This window comes from Aythya marila (genome assembly GCF_965140915.1).
Source record: "Aythya marila genome assembly, chromosome: 13".
NCBI lineage: Eukaryota > Metazoa > Chordata > Aves > Anseriformes > Anatidae > Aythya > Aythya marila.
Genome location: NC_139054.1, coordinates 13648410 through 13660463, shown reverse-complemented (window position 1 = coordinate 13660463; position 12054 = coordinate 13648410). Strand labels below are relative to the sequence as shown.

The following is a 12054-nucleotide window of genomic DNA, read 5'->3' as shown; positions in this document are numbered from 1 at the left end:
CCTGGACACTGCAGTGCGCTGCACGCCCCCAGCATCCTGTTTTCACTACGAAGTCCAACCTAAGAAGTCTTCCAGCTAACGCTTCATCCCAACTAATACATTTCTGCCAAAGGACTGTTTCACCAAATCTACGTATTTTTTTTTCCAGCAAGAAATTGTTTCATCAGCAAGCTCCTGACCAGCTCCAGCTGTGATTGCTCAGCTCCGAGATCTGAGGCACACCAGGAGCTGAGCAAATCTGCCCTGCGCCGCTGCGAGCTGCAGCCCCGGGCTGCTTTCTGAAGAGCAGCAGCAGGATGCTGTGGTCACTGCGGGATCCTCTGGACATCTGTCAGGAAGTGCTGCAGTGTCACGTTAAGGGGGAGAGCGGGGGGAGCCCTTTGAAATTGTTGAAGTGGAGCTGATGGCAACGTGCGCTCACGGGGCCTCTCCGCACAGGCTGTGCTTCCTGCGTGGTGGTGCCAAGCACACAAAAAGCTCGCAGAGAGGTCGGATCCTTGCTGCTCGCCTCTTCGGTATCAGTGCAGGTGATCAGGGAGCTCTTCTGCAGCCGGCCGTTCCCTGTTTGTCGTTGCTTTCAGGCTTTTCAGGTAGCGAAATAACACTGAAAGGAGAAACTCATCGTTGGTTATGCCTCAGTACTGAGGGCTCTTTAGGTGGAGCACTTATCAGCTGGTGATCTTGTTTCTGTTTGAGGTCAGAGGCGTGTGCTTTCTAGTTCTTTGCTTCCTAATGTCACTGCGGATAAGCCCACGTCTTCAAAAATAGCCTTTGATCATGAACCTGTCATCTTTGTGCATGCAGCCATCTGTACCCAGAACCGCACTGGTTTGTGAAAGCAAACAGCTTTTTGCACCTGCACATCTGTGAGCTTCCTTCTCCTGAGCAGCATGATTTGTGAGCAGCTTTCCAGGCCCCTGGGAGATGTGGCTGAAGGCAATGTTAACAGAGGGGTGGTGGAAAGTGGAAATCCTGAGCTCCTACGCCCACTGAAGAGTTGAGGGTGTCTCCAGGCTCCTTGCTCACAGGATGCGTGGAGCTGAGGCTTGGCAAGTGCAGGTTCAGTTTCCAGCTGAGCCTCAGGCATGGGCCGTGGGGTAGAACTGCTCATGCTTCCTCTTCTGCTTTGGTTTCTCCATCTGAAACAGAGCAGTTCTTTCAAAGGTCACTCAAGATACAGGAGGACGGAGTACTTCGTGCCTGTGAAATGCCCACCTGCTGGCACCTTACAGCCTGGTCTAGTTTGAAGTCACATCTGCCTTTGGAGGACAAGAAAATTTAGCTCCAAGAGTTTGTGCTCAGCAGCAGCAGGGCTCCGTAGGGAAGCTCACCACGCTCATCCTGTACCCGAGCAGTGGTAGCTGCCTCTGGGGGCATGGGTGGGCAGGGGAAGAAGAGGGCAGTGCAGGGAGGTCCCAGCCCACAGGGTAAATAGGTGAGGACACAAGGTAAGGCAAGGATTGTCTTAATGGTGATGGGAAAGGAGCATTGCACACGTGTATGACTCTTTGCTCTTGCCAGCGAGTGTGGCAGGGCCTACGTGGTGTTCCAGCTGTGCTCACCAACAGGCACACACACGCTTACTGTTGTTATTTTGAAAGCACCCGGGCAAGATCCTGGAGAAATACTCAGGCAAGAGCTGTGCCAGCGTGGTTAATTAGGCAAAGGAGGAAGAGGCACGAGCTGTGAGGAAGCGGCTGAGGTCTGCCAGCTCCCCAGGAGGAACTCTGTGCAAGCAGGGAAGCCGTGCAGCCGGGCTCCGCCAGTGCAAAGTTCAGGCAGATGGACGGAGTTAAACCAGACAAACACAGCCAGGTCCAGGATGGCGACTCCAGCGTTGTTATTCCCTTCCTCACCTCCCTTCCTCTCACCTGCTCGTTCCCACCCTTTCACACGCACTGCCGGGAGTCCCAGAGGGAGCAGAGCCTCGTTTCCCCTCCAGAAGGCATCAGCACGAGCTCTCAGCTCCCTTTCATCTTGCCCTGGCCACGTGCAGAGAAGAATGCGACCTTGCTCCTGGAGGATTTCCTGCACGCTGTCTGGGACGCAGCTTCGATTTCTCTCAGACTCCAGATGCTACACGGGGCTCCTCCTTTCCCTCCCGAAGCCGTGTGACATCCAGGGACCTGTCAAGCCAAGTTAAGGGTCCTCCTTTCCCCTAATTGCAAACATAAGACAAATGAAATACCTGTAGTAGTGCGTGCAGCTTGAGAGCCTGTGTTCAACAGAGGGGCTGTTCTGAAACCTGAAATAGCTGCTCTTGCTTCACGAGAAGTTATTTTACATTCCTTTTTCCTACAGCTTAAGACAAATAAGCTTTGGTCTGGCAGCACGTCTCCTGTGGATTGAAGTTACTGGGGAAGTTCTTGGCCACTTCTGTTGGTAACGCTTTTTTGGGGGTCGGATTTAATAAGGCATATCATATAAATGAGAGTTTGAGGGAATTTGGCTTCAGCCTGCCAGGGTTTCATGTTTTGGTACAGGTAGAAAGGACAGGGCAGCTGGTTTTGCAAGCAGTTTGCTGTGAAGGCTGAAGGAATGCTTCGATGGCAAAGCTACTGGAAAATAGTGAAAAAGGGCAGAAAAATGTCCTGTGGGTCTGAGCTATTCTTGCGTGCTTCCTTTTTTCCCCTTCAGCTACCGAGTGCTGACGGGGACGTTCTGCAGCGAGGTAAACTAATTTCCAGCGTTGTCTTTCCCCTTTTCACTGGTGCACGGCTACCTTGCAGCACTACGTGTCTCCTGTTAAAGCAAACAAGACAGCAAAACCTGCGGGCATTTCTCTGGGGGTGATGCACCGGTTCTCTTGGTGGCAAGAGAATAAACAGGCTAGGTCTGAAAAGACCTCTTCGGGTGGCAAATGGGCTGGGAGCACAGCTGGAAGATGAAAGATGGAGCTTCCCTGTCCCTGCTCGGGCTGTCGGCTCTGGTTTCCTCTCGGCAGGACTTCCACGGGACGGGGAAGCCGAATTGGCTGCGGTGTGCATGGTGCTGTCCCAAGTGTTTGAGTAATGGGGTGTTAGGAACGTTTTTATTTCATTTTAAATCCGGTTAATTGCTCCAGACTACGTTACTGCCTGCAGAACCGCAAGCAGGGGAGCTGTTGGTCCTGCCTGAGCCCCATGAGGAGGTGATACGGGTTTGTTTTACCCACAGGGGGATGTTTTTGGATTCTTTAGCCCAAACTTTAGCATTTGGTTGTTTTAGGCCAAAGGATCAGGGCGATTCAGTCCTTGGTTTTAGAGCCTTCGATTGCACTCTCAGGCTCACAGAATGACGCAGGTTGGAGGGGGCCTCAGAAATTCTCTAAGCAGTGCCAGCCTTGGGATCCCACCAGGGTGCTCAGGGCCGTTTCCAGGTGGGTCTGGAAAGCCTCTGAGGATGGATCCAGGTTGCACACCTGCTGTGAGTGCCCCAGAGCTCATCTCTGGTTTCCTAAAGAGCCTTCTGCTCTCTTCTGCTGCAGAATGAAGAAGAGGAAATCAAGCTGGAGATAAATATGCTAAAAAAATATTCCCATCATCGGAATATTGCGACGTATTATGGTGCATTTGTAAAGAAAAGCCCTGCGGGCCAAGATGATCAGCTCTGGGTAAGTGTTTAGTGTTCCTTGTGTCCATCACACTCCCAGCTCCTTCCTTTAGAGCTCCAGGATACTTGGCCTGGACCCTGTCTTGGTGAAACTCTGAAGCTGTTGTCCGGAGAGGTAATTTACAAAAAAGGAACATCCCTCCTCCCTACACATCTTCCATCCTCCCCTCTGATTTCCTTTGAGGATGAGTGTAAAGTTTGTTACGATAATTGTGTCTTGGGTTGTTGGTCGTGTTTGTTGTTAGAGCTTTTTTCCCCCAAATTAAATGTTTCTGTCTTTTTTAATAAGGGTGAAAGAGAGCTTGTACTCTCATTTCCCTTCCTTTTTCTTGTTAACTTTCTACACATTTTACCAGTTGAAAAATAAAAAAGCAAAAAGTGGAATTGGCAATGAAGCAAAGAAAAATGAAGCCTCCACATTTATTTTTTTTCTGCAAGATTTTTGGAGATCTGCAGCAAAATGAGAAATTTTAAATTCTGAAAAAACTCCCACGTTTCTCAGTGCTCTTTTTATTCTTTGTTTCTGATTTATGTTTCTAGAATGAAAAGAATTCCCTGTAACCCATAATAAGAGAGGAGCACTCCTAAGTTATTTACTTTATATTCATTCATTCATTCAGTAATGTGCACTGTTAAGGAAATGAGATTCTGCATCATTTGGCACCCAGGAAGGTGGCATGTAATTCACTATACCTTGATGGTGGGTTCAGTGGGTGTCTTAATGGTACCTGTACTTGTGCCCTGCCAGTGCTGTGGTAAGGGTGCATTGCGTTTGTCTCTCTGCAGCTGGTGATGGAGTACTGTGGTGCTGGCTCTGTCACTGATCTGGTGAAGAAGACAAAAGGGAACTGCTTTAAGGAAGACTGGATAGCGTACATCTGCAGAGAGGTTCTCAGGGTGAGTTGTGCCACCAGAGCTTTGTTGGCCTTTCCCAGCCTTTGCTCACTCATGTAGGACAATAACGACCACTGCTATTTTAAGGTTCTGATCCGTGGGGCTTGTGGGCTGTGGTTCACAAGAGTCAAGATGTTCATCAGCCCACAGTACTCTCATCAATCCCATTTTCTGTACGAACACATGGGTTATGGTTTTCTGTGGCAAATAGCCATCTTCTTCCACATCTTGAGATCTTACTGCTCATTGCTTTGGCTGGTCATGCTGTGCAAAGTCTTTCTGCTCCTAAGTCCTTTACCTGCACACACTCAGGGGCCTTTTTTCCACACTATTAAAAGCAGTGTTGGCTAGATAGCATTCCAGAATCTTAAAGGTGGCCCTGCTGGGGCGGTACTCCCAGAGATAATTCTTGCAACTATATTTCATTCTGTGTCAGCTTAGGGCTATTTTTTGTTCCTGGAAAGTGTAGAGAATAAAACAGTTCCTAAATGTGATCTAATGAACTATCCTGGCAATAAATAAATAAATAAAATGTTGGAAGCTGTCAATCTAAATTCAAAACCCATTACAGAGCTACTGATCCATCTTCCTTGCGATGGAGTCTTACTTCTTCTCTAAATAACAGTACACTAGATGCAAATTCTGGGAGCCAAAATTCAAATAGCATGCCAAAGTAATGCTTGAACAGGGGTAAATCTTTGCTTCAGGAACAGCAGAATTGGGAAACATGCTCAGTGGAGAACATCAGCCATCTCACCTGGATTTGGCATTAGACTGTGTGTTGTAATAACTATAGCTGGAGGTTGTGGGGAGAGCTCTTCTGTGGGAAAAAATCCCAGTGGTCTGGTTATGTTGCTGTTGTTGTGTCTGGGTGGCTATAAAGCCTCTCCTAAAGCAGTTAGTGTTAAAACCTTTGGTTTACGCTCTTGCAGCTGAAAGCAATAGCAGCATGCTTGCATAAAACAAGCAATTGGATTGAACGATCTTCATTTGAAAACAGGGAATAACTTGTTGCATCTGGATTGAAAATGCTTCCTTCTGGAAACTTTAGGGGCTGGGAGGAAGCTCTGTTTGAAGTCGTGAATATTATATTGTAGAGGCTAAACATTTGGAGTGAAGTACCCCTTGGCTTACTACAACATATTATTTTGGTGTGTTCCATTCTGTCCGTGCTATCATAATGTTACACGGACAGCTTGGGAAGGAAGGAGAAGCCAGAAAATTGCGAATACTAGCTGAATGAAAACAATGTGTGCCACATTCAAAAATGATCTGAGATGGTATTTTGAGCTGTATGTGGCCCATTTGTTATTGAATACAGAGTTTTGCTGTTTTGCTGAATGCAGAGTAACCCACTGTGGCCAGCCAGCTGCTGTCTCTGTACATCACAGAGAGCATTCTGCACTGCTTCTCACCTCTTTTGTTTGCTTTTAATGAGTGTTACAAAGAGACATCCCTGGATTCTAAGATAGAAGTAGGAAAATGTTGGTACTTTTCCCTTCACACTTGACTTCAGAGAGGCTCCACTACTGTCAGGCCTTCTGCTGCTGTCTTCTCTCCTTGCCAGAACTGGGGTCTTCATGTTATTAATCTCATGTAAAGGGCTTTGCCCATGAATGAATTCTGAGAAGATAATAGTGTATAAAGGCAACAATGCCAAGCTCATGATGATGAGAATAAGGGAAGTCTTGCCTTTTTATTTTTAGGGCTTGGCACATCTTCATGCTCATCATGTCATCCATCGAGATATTAAAGGGCAGAATGTTCTTCTCACAGAAAATGCAGAAGTAAAACTGGGTAAGTTTCCTTAAAAGTTTCCTTAAATGAGTGCTAGAAACCTGTTTGTAAAAAATTTACAATTTCTATCTTACCTTGGAAGACTTTAAAGGATATATTTAATGCTTGTGTATATAAGGTGCCTGTCGTATAGAAAGAGAGAAAAATGGGATGTATTCTGCAAGAATGTCACTCACAGCCTGTAGGAAAAACACAGCTACTTCTGGGCAGTCAACACAAAACCTGTGTAGTAAGTCACAGCACCACCAGGCCTTCACAGCAGATTCCTGGTGTACAAAACATTCCAAAAAAATAAAAATAAAAATTTGGAGACTACATTATGCTACTCTATTTATCTATGGGAAGTGATCTTAGAGATTTTCATATGTCTGATGATAGGTGAAATTACTCGTGTGAGGGCTGCTACTGAGGATTAGCTCTTACTAATTGTCATCTCCCAAGAACGTCTGAGAGTTTACTCATTTCCTTTTCTAGCTGTGACGTATCAATGCTGACAACTTCTAACTTCCTAAGACTAAATTCAACTACATTATCTTTCTGGAAGAGGGGATGTCTTTCACGTTTTTGGAAGGCATCAGAGAGGATGCATGGCGTTAATTTAAAGGAGCAGGCTCAAGGAGGATACTTCTTTTTTTGGGGATGGTCCTTTATTCTCCATCTCGTTTCCTCATCTGAAAGAAATAACTGTAGAGTTGGAGAAGAAGAATATACATAGCCTATGGATATGGGGTAGGATGCTTGGCTGGAGCAAGTCAAAATAAGCATTAAAAACTAACTAACTAAATAAAAGTGTTTCCAGAGAGATTTAGCTCTTAAAGCAGAGAAGCTGGAAAACCAAGAGGTCCTCAGTCCCGTTTCATTCCACTTCAGCATAAGCATTATTTGTAAAAATTCTGTTCTCATTTCCCATCAATTACACAGAAGGCACGATGATCCCAAAAGTCAGGTCCAACTTCCTGTTGAAGATGGCTTGCTAAACAGGGATGTTAAGCAATAGTCGTATAAATGACCACGGTATGCAGATGGTCTGCAGTGAGGAAACATGGGTGAGAAAATCTGCTCCTTGATGGTATTAGCAGGGCTGTTTCTTTCCAGTCCTTTCTTTTCCCTGTTTTCTTGTCTTCTCTGTGAATAACACCCAGGTGCTGTGCCTGGTGGTTCCAATTAGTGCATCTGAGCAGTTCATTTAATGAAAAATATGGTCACACAATTATTGGTTGTATAGGCCTTTCTTCATATCTGAGCCAAACCATTTTCCTATACAGCCTCGATGAAAGTAACATCCTTTCAGCACGAAGAGCACCACGCAACTCTACAGCTTTCCAATTATAATGAGGCTAAGATCAGAATAAACCCATATACTCTTCAGCCTGTTGTAAGCTGTTTTTGAATGCAGGGAAGGAGTTATTTAAAATGGTTCAATACAAAGTGATTATGATGGTGGATAGGTTATGATTTTATTATTTTTTATTATGATGTTATTATTTGGTGATTTTTTTTTTATTATGATTTCCAGCTTTCAGAAGTGGCCTTATTAGGCACATCCAAATTTTCCTTGTCCATAGGTACTATTTTTCTTTTTTAATACTAAAGATCTCAGGTTCTACTCAGTGTATCATATAAATTAAACATCAGTTATTCTGTACTGTCTTCATAGACCAGTCCATGTCTGTTGTAGCCTGCCTGCCAGATTTAGCATGCAGTTTATTGGATCATTCTTTCAAAAAGAGCAAGAGGCAGTTTAATTTCAATTATTGGACAAGATACACTGTGAAAACTCAGATTTGGTGCATACTGTAGCCCAAAGGTTTGGTATCTAAACAATATGGAAGCAATTAAGCAAAAACTCTGCCACATGGATGCAAACATTCATTAATTTCTTTACCCCACTTGGCTTTTTAGTGGATTTCGGTGTAAGCGCCCAACTGGATAGAACTATTGGGAGAAGAAACACGTTTATTGGAACACCGTATTGGATGGCGCCTGAGGTCATTGCTTGTGAGGAGAACCCAGACTCTACATATGATTACAGAGTAAGTGTTATAACTCTGCCTAAGGTAGCAAAACACTCAAGTTCTGCATATGAAAATTTCAAACATCCCTTCTTTTAAACCACAATAATATTAAAACTGTACAAGTAGAAGTATTTGCAGTATGTGGGTGGTAGCTAATTTTTTAAGAGTGGAATTTCACTATGAGTATTTTTTGTGAATGGTTCATATGAGAGATACACATTCATGAACTATTCTGTTCAGTGAAATACTGATATATGGAGGTTGCAGGTCAGGATGGGAAAGAAAGGAAGAGGTAAATTTGAAAGAAAGTCTTGAGAAACAGTGCGTTGGTTGTAATGGTAATATGGCAAGGTATTGCTCTTCTCTTTACCTCTCAGCCTGGAGCCTCCCAGCTCCAAGCCCTTAATAATCTTTGTGGCCCACTGCTGCGCCTACCCCACTGCGCCTCATACTGGGGAGCGCAGACTTGGTCACAGCCCTCGAGATACAGCCTTGCCAGCACTGAGCAAGTGGGAATTGTCACCTCTCCTCACCCACTGGCAGCGCTCATCCTAGCTGATTCTTCACAACCAATCTCAAGCAGAAAAGGCTGAATGAATACATGGGCCTTACCTGTTCTTGTTATATGCACCGGTTTACCTGGTCCCTGCCATCATTTTTGCTCCTGTACAAGCACATACTGATATCTTCTTCATTGATGCCAAAGACACAAAAATTTGTTTTATTTTTTGAGATGAGCTGCATGCTGTGCATTTTGGATACCAGCAACAGCTATCAAACACTTTTTCTGGTTCTCCTTCCAGCTATTATAATGTACCAATGCTGTTCTGAAGAGACTTACGAATCTTATCCTTTGTCCTCTGGCCTGTTTCCGGCAGTGTTGTTGTTTGCCTGTCTACACTTGCCCTGCACGATGTTTTCCAGGAAAGACTTTCTCAGCAACCCTTGCCTCTGGTCACTGTCTTGCTCCATCTGTTCTCCTGGTTGCCACTTTGCACCTCTCATTCTAACTGTGGCTTCAGAAATTCTATTAGAAGAGCCTGTTATTACCTCCATTTTCTTCTGATTCAGAGGCTATGATTCTTCCTTGTTGAGATCTTCTTCTGTGCTGCACTGGCAGTGTGAAATCGCATTGTGTGAGTGGCAGTCATGACCAAAGAATGTTCTTGGATTTTAGTTTTCATACCATGTGAATCTCATCGTGAAACCTCAATAAATGAATCTCTTGTCTTCGTTGATTTTGTTTTCAGAACATATAAGCGTTAGGAACACACACCCTACTTCTTGAGGTTCCCTTGCCTTCAATAACAAACAAGGTTCATCTGCTTGCCTTTGTGTCTATCTTGGAATAGTTTATGCAGATGGTTATTCAAAACTGGTCAGTGGAGGGGTTTGGAAGCACTGCACAGACAGTGCTATGACTCAGAAGGCGGCATAAGGCCGGTCTTTTCTACAGAGATTTGTGGCTGACCTGATGGGGAAAGTAAAAGGAACCCATTCTGTGGCGTCTGTAACTTCTTGCTGGTCCAGCTCTGTTGAAAATTTGACAGAAATGATAACAAATGAGTGAAAATATATATGCATAAATACATCTATAAACACACAGGCCTTTACAGACACTGGTATTTTCCCTTTCACCTGGCTGCTTCTGACACCTTGAAACACAAAACCAAATCTTTTTTTTTTAGCCTGGTCGTTTCTCCCATTCTCCCCAGAGCCTGCAATACTGCCTCTAGAAGATTTTTCTAATTTTCAGTCATTTATTTAATAACAAATCAGGGTCACACTGGTTTTGTTCTCAGAAGTATCTACAAATTATAACACAAACTGGTTTGCACAAAGCAGCTCAGAGCAGCTTGACTGAGAAGGCTCTGTTGGTAAAGGCAAATTTAATTAGGGTGCCAGGCTGGGTCTGAGCTGCTCTTCACATAACGGCATATTGCATCTGATCTTTGAAGGTTTGTCTTCTTTTCTCCCTGTTAAAAGATAATTTGAGAGATCCCTCTGCAAGTTTATTTCATCACATGCCTCTCATCTGACTACATTTAGACACACACACACAAAAAAAAAAGTAAAATAACGTATGTGATCAACCAGGTGGAAGCCTGAGAAGTTTTTAGAGGCTCTGGTTGTGTTCCCAGTTTACCTTCCATGCTCAAAACCTGGCCTTTAGCATCCAGATAAGCTGACAAAGAAAACTCCAGTCTAAGTTAACTGAGCTGAACATACACTACAGCATAAATCTGACTGTGACTAAACCTCCTTTTGTGTGCCCAAAAACATGTGACTGGAGACTTTGTAGACAGAAAAAGTCAGACCCCAGGGCCTGGCTATAATTTTTGTTCTATCAGTGTAGAAACTCAGCAATGACTATTGATACAAGCATTAAGACCAAGAATTTTTTGGCGCTGTTGCGTCTCACTGCCTCGTGACAACAGCTTAGAGACTTAAAATACATATCTAAATGGTGCCTGGTGTATTCTGGCTCTTTAGGTTAGTTTATTTTTTGAATGCAAAAGGTTTGCATTTTGGGGCTGGCTGCTTAAATGATGAATCAGCTACTCAGAGCTGCACGGGAAATAGGAAGCTTCTGGCTATTAGCACGTTTCCTAAAAGCTCAGGAGGGAGCGGGAGGGAGCAGAAGGTGTGTCACAGTTGCGTTAACGTGACCTGGTCTGAGAGAATTCTAGGGGAACTGTAAAAAACATAACAAAAGGAAAAAAAAAAAAAAAAGCTTCAAGTTGCAATGTGCAATGTGTGTTGTTTTTTTTCCTTGCAGAGTGACCTCTGGTCTCTGGGAATCACTGCAATTGAAATGGCTGAAGGAGCTCCTCGTAAGTGATTTGGTATGGGGAAAAGGGGCTCTGTGCTTTGTGAGTATGTTCTGTGTTAAGATAACTCATGGTTTTGGGTGGATTTTTACAAATAATCTGTGATTTTTTTCTCATTTGGCTTCCCTAAGTCCCTGGTTTCATTCCTTGCCTTCACATGCTAGGGAAACAACATTTTTCATGGAGCTTTTATTAGCATTACTTTGATCACTGCCTGTGGATACAGCTAAGCAGAAGCGATGGACATGTTAGCAGAAATATTTGATGAGTGGTTTTGGTTTTAGGTCACTATTGGAGAAAAAAAAATGGCAGTGGATGAAGCTAGGCTTAAAGGTTTTTTACTCAGGGCCTGACCTGATTTCTCCCGGGTTTTGGGGTGAATACTGTATTAGCTCATACCGTGGCTTCAGTCCATGACCCCATGCATCAGGAGTGCGCAGGGAGACCCTCACTGACCCTGACTATCCCCCTCACTCCACTGGTCAGTGTCTCATAGCCATCAGGTAGGAAATGGCAGCTGCAGGGTGGACGCAAGGACCTCGTCCATCTTCGGTTTCCAGGGAGGACCCCTTGTTTCACCCCTGCACCCATGGAGCAGCTGTGATGTGAGGGTGTTTCTGGTGACTGCGGAGAGCACAGGAGATGAACTAGATTATACTCTGGCCTGAGCTTGAGAGCACGTAGGCTGTATTTTAAAAACACTCTTGGCTGTTTTCCTGTCAGACTTGGTTTTTAGCAGCACTCAGGAGCCAGCTGGAGCTCGGGAGCACTTTCAGGCACAGTGCTCCCGCCTAGCTAAAGCTTAGTCCCAAGACGTGAGTCCGCAGGGAGTCTCCTTGGAGAGAGTCTTTACAGCTTCACATGCTAATTCCTCATTCCGCTTGTATTTTATGTTTTCACTAGTTTTGGCAGGGCATTGTAATGGA

At 44.6% G+C, this 12054-nt stretch overlaps 1 protein-coding gene across 1 annotated transcript in view; it reads left to right on the top strand.

Moving 5' to 3' along the window:
- Positions 1-12054, top strand: part of NRK (Nik related kinase) — a 91427-nt gene that overhangs the window by 29072 nt on the left and 50301 nt on the right. The window contains exons 4-8 of the mRNA XM_082770603.1: positions 3467-3592; positions 4378-4488; positions 6192-6282; positions 8185-8315; positions 11077-11131. Of these exons, the coding sequence (XP_082626729.1) occupies positions 3467-3592; positions 4378-4488; positions 6192-6282; positions 8185-8315; positions 11077-11131 (514 nt within the window). The remainder of the gene's footprint in view (positions 1-3466; positions 3593-4377; positions 4489-6191; positions 6283-8184; positions 8316-11076; positions 11132-12054) is intronic.